This window comes from Lagopus leucura, unplaced genomic scaffold (genome assembly GCF_019238085.1).
Source record: "Lagopus leucura isolate 7727_CA_CO unplaced genomic scaffold, USGS_WTPT01 Super-Scaffold_100001, whole genome shotgun sequence".
Taxonomy (NCBI): domain Eukaryota; kingdom Metazoa; phylum Chordata; class Aves; order Galliformes; family Phasianidae; genus Lagopus; species Lagopus leucura.
In genome coordinates, this window is record NW_024962262.1 from 87535681 (window position 1) to 87552768 (window position 17088).

At 41.3% G+C, this 17088-nt stretch overlaps 1 protein-coding gene across 1 annotated transcript in view; it reads left to right on the forward strand.

Moving 5' to 3' along the window:
• MPZL1 (myelin protein zero like 1) overlaps nt 1-17088 on the forward strand; it is a 33177-nt gene that overhangs the window by 8913 nt on the left and 7176 nt on the right. The window contains exons 3-6 of the mRNA XM_042867340.1: nt 1045-1121; nt 6574-6734; nt 8273-8486; nt 14702-14834. Of these exons, the coding sequence (XP_042723274.1) occupies nt 1045-1121; nt 6574-6734; nt 8273-8486; nt 14702-14834 (585 nt within the window). The remainder of the gene's footprint in view (nt 1-1044; nt 1122-6573; nt 6735-8272; nt 8487-14701; nt 14835-17088) is intronic.

The following is a 17088-nucleotide window of genomic DNA, read 5'->3' on the forward strand; positions in this document are numbered from 1 at the left end:
GTCGCATCTATTGGTGGTCTGATAAAAGTTTCCACTTAGACTGTATTAGTACTTGTGGAATAAAATGCCTATGATTACAGCTTTAGTTTGTGTTGTAATTTTGTTGGCACTCCTAATGATCAAGCTGAGTTGGATCCAGAGGAATCAAGTTTATTTTGGTGTGTTCATAGCCTTAATTAACAGAACTTTTTCATTGGGTCGGTGATCTTGGCGCAGACTGGTCTCTAAAAGACTTCCAGCTATGTATTAATTAGTGTAAACTTTCAGTGTCAAGAAAAACTATCCTTGTGAAGTATTACCAAGCTCTATTTTCAACTTCTGCCTAGCACAGCAGGTGCCCTATATCTGTATACAAAATAGTACAAGAAAAACATGAAAAATCAAATCTTGCCCTAATGTTTTGTGTTTCTTTTTTTTTCCATTAACCATCATGAAGAAAGTGTGAGCAATCAGGATACAAAGCAAAAGGGGGAAAACAAAACAAAATAAAGAATCAACAGCTTAAGTGAACATTTATTTTTAAGCACTGCCAGCTTGGTCACTGTCAGGTTTGTGCAGGTGCTGTTGCCAAATGTTTGGAGGCGTTTTAAGAGAGCTTGAAGGAAGTGAAATAAGCTTGCAGTGTTTAAGCAGGTCCTCCAAATTGTTAGGGACATTGGCTATCAGAAGGAATAAGAATGCAGTTTTGAACGTGGAGAGCAATATAAGACAAGGGGAGGTATCCAGACTTTGACGTGTTAGATAACTAGTCACACACACATAAGGGTTCTTGCACAGATTTGGTTCCCATCATGTGTGACTTGGTCTCGACTGACCTGGACAAAGATCCCGGAGGGAATGGCTGCAGGGAGATCACCCTCAGTGTGCTGTAGTGAGTGGTTAGCCACCTTCTCCATTGAAGTGTACCCCATTTGGAAGGTGCTGGTGAAGCTCAATTAGCAGTGTCATGCTGCAATCTTTTCAGAGTATTCTCTGATGAATACTGTACGCTTGATGGCCTCACCGGAAGTTGAATAGTTAACCATAATTTGTTTAACTAACTAGGTGCAAACTCTTGTGGTTAAGAACGCTTGTCTGCTATCCGTTCCGAATGACTTCATCTTCCTATACTTTGCTGCTGGGTAAGTGTACAGGATTCCTTCATGTAGGTGGTTTCAGAGCAATACATCGCTCCGCTCATAATAATATCAGTGCTGACATATGCATGCCAGGGGTTTGTGTTCTGAGTCAGGACTGAAATAGCTGAAAACATGCAACTCTTTCCCTAGCTTTGTATATCCTGTGGCAAACATGCTGCGGTGTTATTACAATGGAACCTAGAAGCTCTGAGTCTTTGAATCTGCTTTAGCTGCTGTAGTACCTTCAGAGTTAGGAAGGTCTTGTTCATTTACAGCAAGTAAAGTGGAACAATACCTAGTCAGTAAAGTTGGTAGATGGAGATACTCTGTAACAGTGTCATGTTTGTTCTGGTGTGTGTATGGCAAGCTCTGCATCTCCTGCCATCAATTTGTAGCAGAAAATTGTGGTCTTGTGTATGTGATATCTCCCTAATGTTACCCTTGGAGCAGTTAGTATTCAGTTCCCAATGATTATATTATTAGTATTTGTCTTTTTCAGTAGAACAAAATAGCATTTGGGATGTTGTGCTTGATATTGTGACGCTCCAGCTGTCTTTGCTATGTATTGACTGATTCAAGTCTGCCAGATGCCGTGCTTCTATTTTACCAATGGCACAGCTTTTTCTTTTTTACTTTTCCCCCTCCTTCTTCTAGTCTTTTACTTTACAGTGAGGTCATTTAGTCACTAGAAAGAAACAATGCCTTCGGCGTTCTTGTTGCCTGGATGTCAGCTGGTTGGTGCTGAGGGTAGTGTTTGGGGAACATGAGCAATGGTTGCTCCTTGTGGTAACCTCAGCTCACGTTCAAAGCTCAGGACATCAGTAGTAGCATCCTGCTGTGGTAACTGAGTGTTCAGCTTTTAAGCTCTGATATGCAGTAAATGTATCCATTCTGTACAGAAGAAGCCAGTCAGGATCCTTCCTTCCTTTTTGTGCTTCTGGGAATTCAGTGGCCAGAGGCAAAAGCTACCTAGTAGTTAGCTGATGCAGGTGTTGTTGATCCTACCCTAAATAAGAACTGCTAGGAAATAGGCCATGAGATGCTTCCTGTGAGAAGTTTGTGAGATGGTTTATATTTCTGTAAAAATGTAAAGGTGGAAAGATGTAGATAAGCTTGCAATTGAAGTAACTTATAGAAAATAATCACAGTATCTATTGACAGAAGCCCAGAAGTACTCCTCAAATCCAGAGCAAAATGTATCTTTGTTATTGTACAAAGTGGAGTTCTTGGACTACTGTCAGTTGTGCAGGTGGCTGGAAACTCTGAAAGACTTAGGAAGTTTCATCTATATCCTCTTACTGAAGAAAAGTGAAAAACACTGTTCAGGTTGAGTCAGAGAGGCATGTGGCTCTGGTCCATGGTGATAAACCATGGTGATAAATGCAGTGGTAGAAGGCTCTGGGGGAAGAAATGTGCTATGCTTTACAGCACATTGTCAGTGTGAACTGACAATTTAGCAATGACAAAGATGTTGGACTGAGATTATTTGAACAGAGAAGACAGACCCTGAGCAGAGAAGGTCTGAGTAGCCAGTGCAGTGCTGGCGATTGAACGTGTTCTGCAGTGAGATCCAGATGCAAGCTACTGAGGGAAGAGATGTGAAAACAGCCTTGATGCAGGATGAAGGTCCAATTTGGGAACAATAAGAAGGGATAGGACGGAAGGATGGAGGAAGAGTGTCTTATCCTATTTGAGGAATAGAAGAGTTGCCTGGGAAAGAAGATGAAGATGGAGCACTGGTCCCAAGGCTTGGCAGGGGATGAGCCATTGGACTTTGGATTTGAAGTATTTTCACTGGAGTGTGGTGGCTGAGAGTTTAATTTTTGAGGATTGATGTAATCAGAGTAAAACAACTCCAGCAATGCTAGAGAGAGGAAAATAAATGATGGAAGAGGAGCCCCATTTAGAGGATTGGTGGGAAAAAGCACGTTTCTGTTGAGAGGAATTAAAGCAATTGAAGGTTAGAAGAGGTGTTCAGATGCAAATACTGGGACTTCAGGAATTTGGAAAAGATGGTAGGATAAATGAAGTTTGGTGGGAGAAGAGCAAATAATGCATGTTTATCTTTGCCCTACTTGGCTTGCAGAGCTTCCATTCCTCAGGCTGTGCTCTCTCTGATGGTGTCCTGATAATTTTTTTTTTTTCTTCTTAAATAAAATTAAAGTTCAGAAAGCGTGAGGAGTGGGACCAGTAGATAAATGTGATTGGAATATGACTCCAAATTCAACTCTCTCAAACTGAAGTATTTAAATAGATAAAAGATATGGAAAAGGTATGTCAGTCTGGTCAAAGTGGAAAGAGAAGGTGAGAATCTAGGGATGGAGATTATCCATGTGGTTTTATGGCAGGGGAGGTGAAGGAGTTCAAGGTAGTGGGAACTGCTACTGTATATACCCAAACTGCTACTGTATACCCAAAAGTATAAGTGGAGGGCTAAGAGTGAACAAATAACAAACACTGTGGCCTTTTTACTACTTCCAAGTTGTCATGTCTCCTGCTATGAGGTGGCAGGGGAAGAAAACAATGTTCTAGTGATGTGTGCTGAAGGAGCAAATGATGAGTGACCTTTTTATTTATTCATTTTTGGGCACCTCAGTACAGAAAGGACATTGAGGTGCTGGAGCAGGCCCAAAAAAGGGCAACAAGGCTTGTGAAGGGCTTAGAGAATGTGCCCTATGAGGAGAGGCTGAAGGAGCTGGGGCTGCTTAGTCTGGGGAAAAGGAGGCTGAGGGGAGACCTTATTGCTCTCTTCCAGTATCTGAAAGGTGCTTATAGCAAGAGCAGGGTTGGTCTCTTCTCACTGGTAACAGGATGAGGGGAAATGGCCTCAAGTTGTGCCAGGGTAAGTTTAGTTTGGATAACAGGAAACGCTTCTTTACAGAAAGTGTTGTTAAGCACTGAAATAGGCTCCCCAGGGAAGTGGTTGAGTCACCATCCCTGGATGTGTTTAAAAATCCTTTGGATGTGGTGCTCAGGGACGTGATTTAGCGGAGGGTTGTTAGTTAGGGTAGTATGGTTAGATTGTGGTTGGACTTGATGATCTTTAAGGCCTGTTCCAACCTGAGTGATTCTGTGCTGGGGAAAGGGAGAGAATGAGCAAAGAAAGTTGTGAAGTTGAGACAACAAGTGGAAAGTAAAAACTAAACTGTCTGTAAAGTCCCTGAACAAGTTATTACATAGTTCCTGCCTTTCTGACTGTAGGAAGAAGTTGGATTTCTTTACTACATTTCTCTCACGTGTTGTTACTAAGTTAGAACAGGGATTTCTTTAGAAGCTGATCTGTGCTTCCCACTCCCTGTTTGTGGCAAGGAGTTCTCTGTACCATGTACAAGCAGACAATGTCTGTGCAGACTATTTGTCCTCCTACATAAATGCTGAGGGCATCTTGCTTGTTTTGCGCTTGAAAGGAAGACTTGTTCTGTGGCTTGGACTCAAAACAATGAATTGTTTTTTTTCTCCTCCACTCCATTAGCTGGAAAAAATACATAAAGCACAGCAGCTCTGAGTTCATTTAATGGAATGGCTAGAAGCCTTTGTATGTTCCAAACAAATATTTGGTAATTATTTTACAAAAGAATATTTTTTGGCTCACAGAATACGTACAAGAGAAAAAAGCTCTTGATGAAAATTCCCCTCCCTTAGGGCGCTGTTTCTCTTTCACTCATTTGAAATGAGAGCAATGGTGACAGGGTAGTCAGAAGAATCAGGGATAACCTGATGGGACTGAAGAGTGAATCTGAGGAGTGAACTGAGTGGCCTTTGAATGGCAATGTAAATGAATGGTGGCTTCTTCTGTTTTTGGTTATTGTAATTAAATCAGCACGCTTAATTCTTCCACGCTTGCAGTGCTTACATGCTCATTCCATGTCGCCTGGGCACGTGCTGTGCCTCACCCTTGTTTGCAGTGCCAGTTGAGTGAGAGACAGCAGTTCCTTACAAAGCCTTGCACGTACTGATTGCTTGGTTTACCCAGCTGGCCAGGGTGTTTTCATCTCCTTCATTGTTCAGTGATTTCACAGATTGAATGACCACTTCCAGAGCCTGCATATGGCCTGCCATGCAGGGCCAGCTGCCATTACCTGCTGTGCTTGTGGCCCTTTTCTGCAGTCAGTCAGAGGGACTTGCCCATTAGTCACGGGGTGAGGGAGGGACTGAATGGTACAGCTTGTGCAGGTTTTGTTCCTTGGCAAACTAGGCTGACAGTTTCATGTGTAAAAGTTGGTTTCTAAAATCTCTCTATGGAGTATAGGCTTAGCTTAGTTTTAAGCCCTGATTAAAAACAACTCAGTTTATGACAATAGGTACCTCCTTAGGATGATTGTATTGCTTGAAAGAGGCTTGCTACCAAACTCCCAAAGGTTACTGAGCTGGTAGCTGTCATTGACTAAAAGCATAAAACCCATCATTTAAGAACTAAAGTGGGTGTCCTGGTTTTTGCTTTTAAAACTGTCTCAACTGTGATCTTTCTTTTCAGTTGGCTACTTTGAGAACTAGTTTATTCAAGTTAATAAATCAAGGTACTGAACAGACAGGAAGGCATGCTTTCCACCTATAGTAAGAAAGTAAGGCCCTTTAGGATGTTGTAGCCTAAAAACATAAGAACCTCATGATCAGAAGAAGCTTGCTTGTACTGTCTCTCCACTTAAACCTGAAGAGTGTCTTTGCAGTCTTAAACTATGCCAGATGAAGAATATATTAACCAAGTTTTTTCACATCCTGAAGAACTTCACGTACTATGTAGAGGAATACCACTGGTACAGTCATGAAATTAACCTTGTGATTGTAGTCTGTTGGCTGCTTTGACTGTACATGTTCCTCATGATGGAAAGAAATCAAGCTGCTCTCATGCTTCTGGAATGTACATGGGTGATGATTTTTTTTTTTTTTTTTTCCTTGAGGTCTTGAACATGAAGACCTTGAGGCATGCCAGAGAGTAGAATCAAGTAGCATAGCTGGGAGCCAGAGAAGTTCACTGTTCAGCTTGGTGGAGGTGAGCTTTTGTTCCACCTACAGCTGAGAGAAGCTGAAGAGATAGGAAACAAGATGTGAGCTGGAGAGGAAACTGAGTAATAGCTGGGATCAAGATATTAGTTCCTCCAGTGGGTCTTATTTATTATAGTCTCTGCTGACAGCCAGTAGGGAAGAGTGCAAATGCATCCTTTGCACTATACAAATGATTTCCATAAACTGTTGTAGAGGAAACATCTGCGGATGGAAAACATCCTGTAACAGATAATACACGGAAAGAGTAGTGAACTGACCTGCTGTATACTTGCTTGTATTGTAAGTATAATGCACTGCCTCTGCACGCACTTGCAGAGTTGTTGCTGTCTCTTTGCAGTTTTCCCCTAAAAAGTGATGCGATACAAACAGTTACTGCTGCAACTTCCTGACTCTCAAACAGCACTGATGCCTCTTGTTTTACTTTTTTCTTCTCTTTACCTTTTCTATACAGTCAAAGTATCGGCAGTAGAAGTCACCACACCAGAGGAGATATTTGTGGAGAATGAAACAGACGTAAAGCTTCCATGCACATTTACATCCGTGGAGGTGATCAGCAGTGCAGCATCTGTTTCTTGGAGTTTTCAACCAGAAGGAGCAGCAACTCGTATCTCAGTAAGGAATGGCTGTAGGGAACCTAGCGGGGGTGGGAGGCTGCAAAACTATGCAGAGATCTGCTTGGTTTTAAAGGCAGTAAATATGGATTGAAGCCTTCTTTCATGTGTCTTGTCTCTGTCACTCTGATTTCAGTGTGGCTTTATTTTGTTGTTTAAGCGCTGCTTAGGAGTATTGCAACATGCTAGATCTTGGCAAAGGCTGGGGCATGCAGCAGCTCTAAAAGGTACTAGTAGTTTTTCAGTCAGAGGAGCAGTATGTTGAAGTGGCAGCCGTATAGAGGAAGTAGATGAGCATCTGGGAATCTTAGAAATTCTGTATCCTCCTGTACTTGGAAATGAACTGTGAAACTGCTCGTGTAATCCGAATTACCACTGTTATAGTGTTATGTATTGTACATATTGCTTATTTTCTGCATTTGTTCTGCTTAATTTCCCTTTAAAAGGGTTTCTAGTACCAGACTCCCTAGTTTCAGAGTGGACAACCTTCAGATCAAGGTAGGAACAGGTAAAAAGATGGGAGATGGCTTGGATGGAAAGAGGACTAGCTTATAGCCAGTTTCTTCTGTGGAACAGGAACTCCTTTATAAGGAGAGCTGTAGAAAGAGAAAGTTGGAATATAGTCCTAGATTTCTTTAGCCATGCTACAGAAGCTGAACTGTGGAGAACTCAGATTGAGTTTTAGTTGAGCTAAGATTGTTTCATTCTCTTTCAGAATGTGAAATAAAGAATGAATAATCTCCTGTAATACAGCCTTGATCACTCTCTAAGGTCATGTCCAATGCTTAAGCATCCCATATGTCTGAAAGCAGACCGCTATCCTGTAAAGCTCCTCTATTGCTGTAACTTATACAGTTGGACAGGTATAATGAGAAAAGGTGCAGTTTCTCCTTAAAAGATTTTTTTTATTTTTTTATTCAGCTTTAAGGACTTAGCTGTTTTCTGATTTTTAGGTGACTATATTTAATCACCTTAAAGGTTTCTGGAACACAGCTAGATACACTCTAAATTGCTAGTGGAGTATTCTGGGAAACAGAGGGGAGGAAGGTATTGTCTGTTAATTAAGCTATACTGTGATTTTGAGTCACACACACAGCAACACACAAGATAGGAAACTTGGTATCCTTTTCCTGCTAGGCCAAGCAAGGTTTCCTTTGCCTGAAAGACAGATGGCTGTGATCCAGAACAGTTCTATACTGTTATTATCCCCAGTTTACTAATATTTTTCTCTTCTCTTCTCTTTGTCTGGCAAATCCTATGTCCTCAAAAATGGGAGAAAGGAAGAACAAAGAAAACCAAACCTCGCAGTCTATTATGATAGTATAATTGAGGTGTAAGCCATAGCATTTGTTACATGATTAAGATGCAACAAGCCAAATTAATGTGAGGCAGGAGGCAAAACAAAAGAAAAACGTAAAATCTGTAATACTAGCTGAGTATTGTATAGTGAATTCTAGGATAGTGCTGTAACAGCAAGGAAGTATAGTATGTCCATAGTGTCTAATTGAATTTTTCTTATCCTCTTTTCCTTGACTACAGTTTTTCTATTACTCTAATGGAAAGCCGTACACTGGAAAGGACATACCATTTAAAGACAGGGTCACTTGGGCTGGAGATCTTAACAAGAAAGACGCTTCTATCAGTATATCAAACATGCAGTTCCAGGACAATGGCACTTACATTTGTGATGTCAAGAATCCACCTGATATTGTTGTCAAACCAGGAGAAATCCGGCTTAGAGTTGTGGAGAAAGGTATTCATCCTCTGTGATTTGATTTTACATTTTTTTCCTCTTCTGTACTTGCTTCACTTTTCTTGGGGGGGAGGAACCATGTTTTTTTAGTTTTGGAACCCATGAAATATGTGTACTAAAGAATGTGGGGAGAGGGGGAAGGAGAAATTTGCCCTGAGCATCTAGTGATAGGCAATGAGATATGACTATATTCCATACAAAGGTGTTTGTGTTGGATGTGCACTTAATCTCTTTCACACATATATTCCTATATTATCCATACTGACTCTAACAAACTGACAGTGCTGGCTACTTTCAGTCATTTAATTCTGACTATTGTTATTCAGTAACAGTTATCGCAGTTCAAGAGCACTTAAATTCCATATGTCAATTTGGCTCTTTATTTCCCCTGGCCACCCAAAACATATGGTTGTTCTACGTAAGCTGGAGGTCAGCCAAGGTATGACAGCTCCTGCAAAGAAACGGTTCTCACAGTGATCAGATTTCCAAATTTGTATTTAATAATACGACAAATGTTGAATTCATAAATGACAGTGCTGATACTGCTATTCCACTAGATTTTAATATGTTGGAGGAAATAATCATGTGTATTCCCTAGTTTAGAATGATCCTGCTGCTATAAGAAGTTTATTTACTCTGTGTACTGTAGGCAAGGTCTACATCCACCTCTTTTGCAGAGTAGCTCAAGTTGGATGAAACCTTTTGGAGGTCGCTTAGTGCTTTCTGTTTCATAGAATTTTGAAATGTACATATAATAGGTCAGTTTATTTTCTTATACTGTACTAAAAGTCTATGAAGAAGCAATAAAGCAATGACTGGTTTGGCAAAGACAGTCTGTCTTGGCAAAGCCTGTTCATTTGTTTATTTTGAGTTAAAATCTGAAGACACTTCAGTACATTAATTCAGCTGATATTTTTTTGTCAGAATTGCATGCTGGTTTCAGTGAGATAAGGAAAAATGAAGCCTGAGGATCATCTGTGAACAATCAAATGGAGTTCAGTATGCATGGATGACTCTGCGTTTCATAGAATCATAGAATATCCCAAGTTGGGAGGAAACCCCAGGGATCAGCAACTCCAACTCTTGACTCCACAGTGGATCACCCAAAAAATCAGATCCTATATCTTACGGTGTTGTCCAGACACTTCTCGAAGTCTGGCAAGCTTGGTGCCATGGCCACTGCCCTGGGGAGCCTGTTCCAGTGCCAGATCACCCTCTCAGTGAAGAACCTGTTCCTGATTATCTAACTTGACCCTCCCCTCACACAGCTCCATGCCATTCCCTCGAGCCCTGTCTCTGTCACACATAGCAGAGCTCAGCGCTGCCCCTCCGCTCCCTGTGAGGGGCTGCAGCTGCCGTGAGGCCTCCCCTCAGCTCCTCTGCTCTGTGCTGAACCAACCAGGGGACCTCAGCTGTTCCTCATGGGCCTTGCACTCTGAACCTTTCACTGTCTTTGTTACCCTCTTTTGGACACTCTGTAATAGTTTTATCTCCCTTTTTGTACTGTGGTGCCCATGACAGCAGTCTGTGCACGAGTTGAGGCCACAATACTTTGTATCACATGGAACAGAATGCAACAATTTGGATTTTTTTGAACACCTGCAACACCTTGTAAACAGATTTTCACACTGTAGGCCAATAGCTGTAGCTGTATCCTATTTTGCTTTCTGACTGTATATGAAAGTACTACTCATGTAATAGGTTGTAGCACATCCAGATCTGAGCTCATCTCTACTTTTGTACTTTTTTTCCACTTTATATAAATTTACTTGTTCTGAATTGTTTATCTGGTGTCGTAAATTATTCAAAGGCACTGTCATGGCTTAACCTGAGTAAGCAGTTTAGCCCTCCACAGCTGCTTGGTTCCCTCCTTCCCCTGCAGGGGGGAAGGGGGAAGGAAATTAGGAGGGCAAAGTTAGAAAACTTGTGGTTTGAGATCAAGACAGTTTCATAAGAAAGAAGAAAAATAAAAGAGGGGAAAAAACAACAACCTGCAACTAAGCAAATAAACTCAAGCAATGCACAGTGCGTTGTTCACTACTGCCTGACCAATGCCTAGCCAGTCCCGGAGCACCACCAGTTCTCCTGCTCAAGTTCCCCCTGGTTTTGTTGAGAATAATATTATGTGGTACAGAATATTTTAACTGGTGGTGTCCTCTGGCTTCTTATGCACCCCCAGTAGTCCCCCTAATGGGGCAGTGAGAGAAACTGTTATAAAACCCATGACTCTGTATAAGTACTGCTCAGCAACAACTGAAATATCATTGTATTGTTATTACTGTTTTCATTACAAATGTAAAGCATTGCACAATACCAGCTACTATGAAGAAACTCTACTCCAACCAAAATGAGGACAGTGTCCACCCCTTATTCCATATCATTTATGTCATGCCTGGGTACTGTGCTTTCCAATGCATCCCCCAGCAGCTACTAACAGCTATTGGACTCTAATACACAGTAAGGCAAACAAGCCCCATATGAGCATGGAGGCCTGCATACTAGCAGCTAAGCAGCTCTAGCATCTATTTGGTCTTCACAATCCAATAAAATCTGTCATCATCTCAAAGGATTTAACTTGGCTAAGCAGCAAAGCACCACACAGCTGCTTGCTTGTTCTTCCTTGCCCAGTGAATGGAGAAAAAGAATTGGGAATCATGAGGGCAAAAGTTAGAAAGACAGCTTAATTAGATAGGAAACCAACAACAGCAGCTTAAATAACCCAATCTCACAAGTGATGCACCACACAATTGCTTAGCACTAGCCAACTGCTACCCAGCCAGTCCATAAGCAATGACAGCACACCCAGCCATCTATCCAGTTCTATTGTTGAGTATGGCATTGTGTGGTACCAAATATTCCTTTGATCTATTTGGGTCAGCTACCCTGTAAATGCTCTACATGGTCACGCATACCTCACTCATTTAAATGATCATAGACCATAGATGCTTGGCTGGCTGTACGTTTTGGTTTAGTCATCTGATATATTGCTGTTGTTGGCTCAGCTGCTCAAAATTGCTAAGCTAATTGAGCTGATTTTCATTGCAGTGCCTCCCCAGCATTTGCTCAAACGGCTCTTTCAGCTACATTGGAAGGACCCTGTTGGTGAGGAGAGAAGGAAGGCTGTTGTTATGTTAGCATATGTGAATCTGGGAAGCACTATTATTCAAAGCCTAAATTATATGAATTTGTTGGCAATTCCAAGTCCTCTACATGAGTTTGTCCCCTACCTGTAACAGGAAGTTACTTAAAACAGTGCTTGACACAGCTTGTGTTATCTGGAAGCAGTCCATCTTTGATCTGAACTTTCATGAGAAGAATACTAGAATTGTTTTATGGAAATAGTTATACTTACCTTCATTTGAAAGCTTCAGTTTTATGAAATAGGGAAGAAACTAGTCCTACTAGCACATTTTCAGAGAAAATGGGATGCTTTGAATTAAGGTGATTTTTAGTGAAAAACATCCCTTGAACTACTGACTTTTTGACTTATGTTAAACCATGAATTTATACATCAGCTTTGAAAGCTAACACTTAGGTATGTAGCTGGGACTGTCTTTTACAATGAGATCATTGACTGCTCTGCAAATGTTTATGAGGAATTCAAGTAAGTGCCGTAGTGAAGAACATCAGAAAAGAAGGGGTAGGAGGCATAATTCTCCAAGTAAGCTATGTGGTCATGAAATTGTGTAAGCTTTTCTGTAGTCTGTAGGATTGTATTGTGAAAGATAGTGAAGCCTCTATGTTCACATGCAAACAGTTGCATCTTGCAGCCTTTTAAAAGCTCTGTCCACAGAACTTCTTTGATCCAAATCCAGCCAACTGAGTCAAAGAAGCAACAAATCTGCCAGGTTAGAGGATGTCAACATTTTAATATCACTTTTTCAGCAGATAACACTATAGCTTTAGATTGCTACTTTCTTGTTATGAAAGTGTTTTTTGTTTTTGCTTTATTTTTCCCCCTTGAGTACTTGACAGGAGGTGGTCTGCTAACAGAAATACATGTCTCTTTTGATACTTCTGCAAACAAAAAAATTATCCCCTGGAAAGGGGAAGAAAAACAAAAACTGTGAACTTCTACTTCTTAAATGCCTCAAAATAAATATGTTTATCTTTGCATGAGGTTCAAATGCACTCTGTCTTCTGAAAAGCATTATTATTTGTAAGACTCTTCTCCTTCATGGCAGATGGATCTTTGGGTTACTAGAAAGTTTGTAAAAGAAAGGATGCCTTCTTCTATGTTGTGGCACTTACGTCTTCATCTTTAATTTCTTTCTAAAACTTGTTACAAACTGGTATCAAACACTGGAGAAAGCTAGGAAAGCTGCCAATAGGATACACAGTCAGATGGGGGTATGTAGCAATTGGACAGATCAGTATATTGGGAAAGGCGTTACAACAAAAGTGTGATGACACCTGGCACAAAAGAGAGGTGCTGTAAAGGAAGGAAAGAAGATTGCTCACCCTTATCAGAAGATTCTAGGCTCACAGAGGAAAACTTTTCCAAGAGGAAATCTTCCACCATGGCAGTCAGCCTTTAAATGGGGTGTAAGAGAGGTGCAGCCAGACTCCACCCCTTCTGGTCACACAGCTGAATTGCCTTCACCTGTGCTCTCCGGGCTGACCAAGTCCTTTCCCTGGGTGATCAATCAGTGATTTAGGCCATGATTCAACAGTTACCACGCAGGATATCACCAGTAAAATGGCTAGAGATCATGTAACCTATTTCTTGGAAGTCATTAAAGTCAAAATGAACAATACTAAATGTTGTGTGATGCCCTTGCATCATCAGGGTACTGTATTGCGCTATTCCCTTCTATACAGGTATGTCAAAATGGAATTGATCTACATACTGCATACTTGTTGGGAATGCTTTGTATAAGCATGCTATGTGGTCCTCGCTGGAACAAATCCAGCAAGGAGGGACCCACCTTTTGAATGCATCATTTAGCCTGCAAAAAAGACGAAAGACTCAGGGAGATCTTATCAATGATTATTAATATCTAGTGAGGGAAAGTATCTAAAGAAGACTGAGCCATGATCTTTAGTGGTACCCAGTGACAGGGGAAGCAGCAATGGACACACTTGCCAACACGATAAATTCTATCTCAACATTAAGAAAACACATTTTTACTATAAATGTGGTGAGCACTAGAATGGACTGATAGAGAGTTTGTGAAGCCTCCATCCTTGGAGATAGTGAAAACCAAACTGGAGAGAGTACAGAGAAGGCTGCATAAGTTTACCCTTCTTGGACCAGGGGATTGGCTGTTGAGGCATCTGTTCCAACCTCAGTGATTCTGTGATGGTCAGATCCAAGTGTCTGAGATGGATTTTCTATGTAATGTGTCGTACCTGTTGCATCTTATGCCAATTCAGTGGAATTTGGTGCAGGTAGCTAGCATGGAATGGATTCTGGGAAGAAGGCTTCCAATTGAAGATGTTCATTGCATTAAGCAAGATGAGAGGGAGAATGTCGTTTGCAAATGAAAAAAGATATAATGGTGCTTTGTGTATTCTTTCTCTTCTAAATCTTTTGTACTCATTCTCTGGCTTTTATTTCTGGCTGCTCTTTCTTGGCCTCCCCTTCCCCCATATTGTACTGGGGAAAACGTGAGTAAAGCAATACTGTGTTCCTGTAAGCATATTGCTAATAACTTTCAATGAACCTGACTTAAGAAGGAGAAGAATGACTCTATAAAAATGTATAGAGATGTATTTGAGACACCAGAAGCATGTATAAATGCTCTTAGAGTGATCGTGGGTAGTAATTGGGCTGTCTGCTGCATGCTACCCAGAGAACACCCAGCATTCAGCACTCTTAGTTGATCAGCGATGTGCAAAGTGCTTTCAAGTATGCCTGCCTTTTCCTGTTGACCTCACTGAGAGTTACCAGATGAACATAACTTTTTTTCTCAAGTACAAAATAAGGATTATTGTCATTATCACTTGTGTTCCTTCACACGTAAAAAAATTCTCGATATAAAGTCTCTTCTGAAGGATGGTAACTTAAAGAATGCTCTTGGTGTCTGATTTGTTCATACATTATTCTGCTAGCTGCCTGCTGTTGCTACCATTTAGGCCGCATGTTTTAATTCCTGGGTATGACATTAGTGCTTCTGCTGTAAAAGAATCCAAGGTCAAGAACATGTGTCATTTGCACTTCTGTTATTCAGGGAATGCAGAAGAGTTGAATGTTTTCTCCCTTCTCTCCCCAGACAGCCTGCCTGCGTTCCCCATTGCCATGGTGGCAGGGATAGTCATCGGTACGGTTACAGGTCTCACACTGCTCATCTCTATTGTCGTGTGTCTTGTTATGAGAAAGAACAACTCTAAAAAACGTTACTCTGGGTAAGAGATCTCTCTCCTCACCTGTGAATGATGTGAGGAACAGCAGTAGGATCAGAGGGAGGGCTTAGAGGGGGTGGGTCAGACAGGGCTTGGCAACCATGGCTAGAGATAGGGTATGGCCATGTGTTAGACTGATCATCTGTCCATAATGGTTATCTTTTTTGTTGTGCTTGAAAAGACCTACTGAGCATGAGTTACACTTGAAAATCACTAAATATTAACTGTTGATCCCCTGCCCTGTGAACACTTAACTGAAGATCCCCTTGCTGCTTTGTTCCCCTTTCCTAGTCCCTCATCCCTCTACCCTCCCCCTTGCCAAAGGAAAACTGCCACACATGAAATTTTAAGAAACAATCTGTTGAGATTAAGACTGAATTTTTCAATTTCCAGTGTTATACTCCTGAGTCTGGAGTACACTTACCAACATCGTGTTCGTCACCACTCAAGTAAAGAAGGAGTAGCCACTTCAAATCCATTCTCATTTGCTGTTTGTTTCTAGTTAACTGTTGCCATCCCTGAAAAGTTTTTTTAGTGTTAGCATATCTCCAAAATGAAGCACAAACCTTTTGAGGTGGTGATGAAAGAAACCAACAAGACGTGATAAAAGCAGACTTGAGCTTGGAGCTTGGTGGTGGTGGGGGAAAGCACTTTCTCATTTCTCCTTCTCTAACTAGTTGGTTATTTCTCTAAGAAAGGATGAAAACTATGTCTTTAATCTTAGAAATGAAACCACAATTAATAACTTTTTTCTATTCTTTCCCCACCAAATATTCCTGCTTCCTGCAGGTTCTTTTGGTTGCCTGTAGGGTGGAAGAAAAGAGCTCAAAAAATAAACTCGTGGAGATTTCTAAATTGAGCTTTACCTTCTCCTTCTCTCAGTTGGAGAGCTTAGAGAAAGTGAGTTGGCTTTTCCCAATGGTAAAGCTGAGTGCAGTGAAGGCAGTGAAGTGCTCAAAATTGTGTGGAAAGTCTGCTTTCCACTTTCTGCATGCGTCCTTCCCCTGAAAACTGAGAAGGAGTGTCATGCACCAAAAGTGCACATGAGATGGTTCACATGCTTTGCTTCTGAGTGACCCCGCTGTCCAGTGTCCTCCTGCTGAAGGATATGTGCTGGAGCTGAGCCTGGAGAAGTAGCTTATGTGCTGTAATTTCTTGTAGTAGATTTAACTACTCTCTCAGGGAAGTAATCTCTGAAGATTAAATACTGCTTTTGATGACCATGCCAGCTCTGCATGACATGCTAAGAGAAATCAAATGTGCTGTGACCCCCTTCAAACTTACAGACTTTCTTCTCCATGACACTAACCTAATGAGTGGTGGTAGTGGTGAGATGCACTTACTCTTAGATAACAACTCTGCCTTGAACTGAGGTGGGCTGGGGCACTGCATGGCCGCAGTTTCCGTTCATGATCTGACTTTGGTGTTTTTTTGTTTTTTGTTTTTATTTTTCCTTTCTGCCTTGGTGTGCTGGGATCGGATCCTGCTTATCTCCCTCTCCTTACAGAGATCCTGATATAGACGCCAGATTGGGAATGTAGCAGGGCTGGGTCTTCTCTTCCAGTCCCACTAGACACCATGGTAACTAATCAAGTTGGTGGTTGCTGTTAATACCTGTGTGTATGTGTACACATTTCCTCTTCTTTTGCTGACTAACCAGCCAGCTCTATGCTCCATAACTCCACTGTAATTTGTGCTGGAATCTGTGGCAAAGGGATGATGCATTTCACTGGATGCTTGGGTTTCATTGTCTCATGTCTAGCTGGGGTGGGATTGCTTCTTCTCTCAAATGGTGTCCCTCCATCTCTTCCCGCAGTGAACTTGCTGGTGCATTGCCTAAAGCAAAAGAAAGTCCTTTCTGTATCAGGATGAAAACAAATTCCCTATTAAGTGTTCTTGTGGCTCAGAGCTCTGCCACTTGAAAACTTACAGTTGCAGTGACCTATGTGCATGAGCTGCTTAAAAAGAAATTTTAACTTTTAGCTAGTATGGACCTTAGAAATTTTGTGAATAAAGCAAACAATTCATGGTTATGTCATCTTGGTCACAGAAGAGCTGCTGTGTCTCTCAGATAGAGTAGAAACCCCTTGCTCTGGTGACTTAGTTTGCAGTCTTTTTCCTTTTCCTTTTCCTTTTTCCTTTTTCCTTTTCCTTTTCCTTTTCCTTTTCCTTTTCCTTTTCCTTTTCCTTTTCCTCTTCCTCTTCCTCTTCCTCTTCCTCTTCCTTTCCCTTTCCCTTTCCCTTTCCCTTTCCCTTT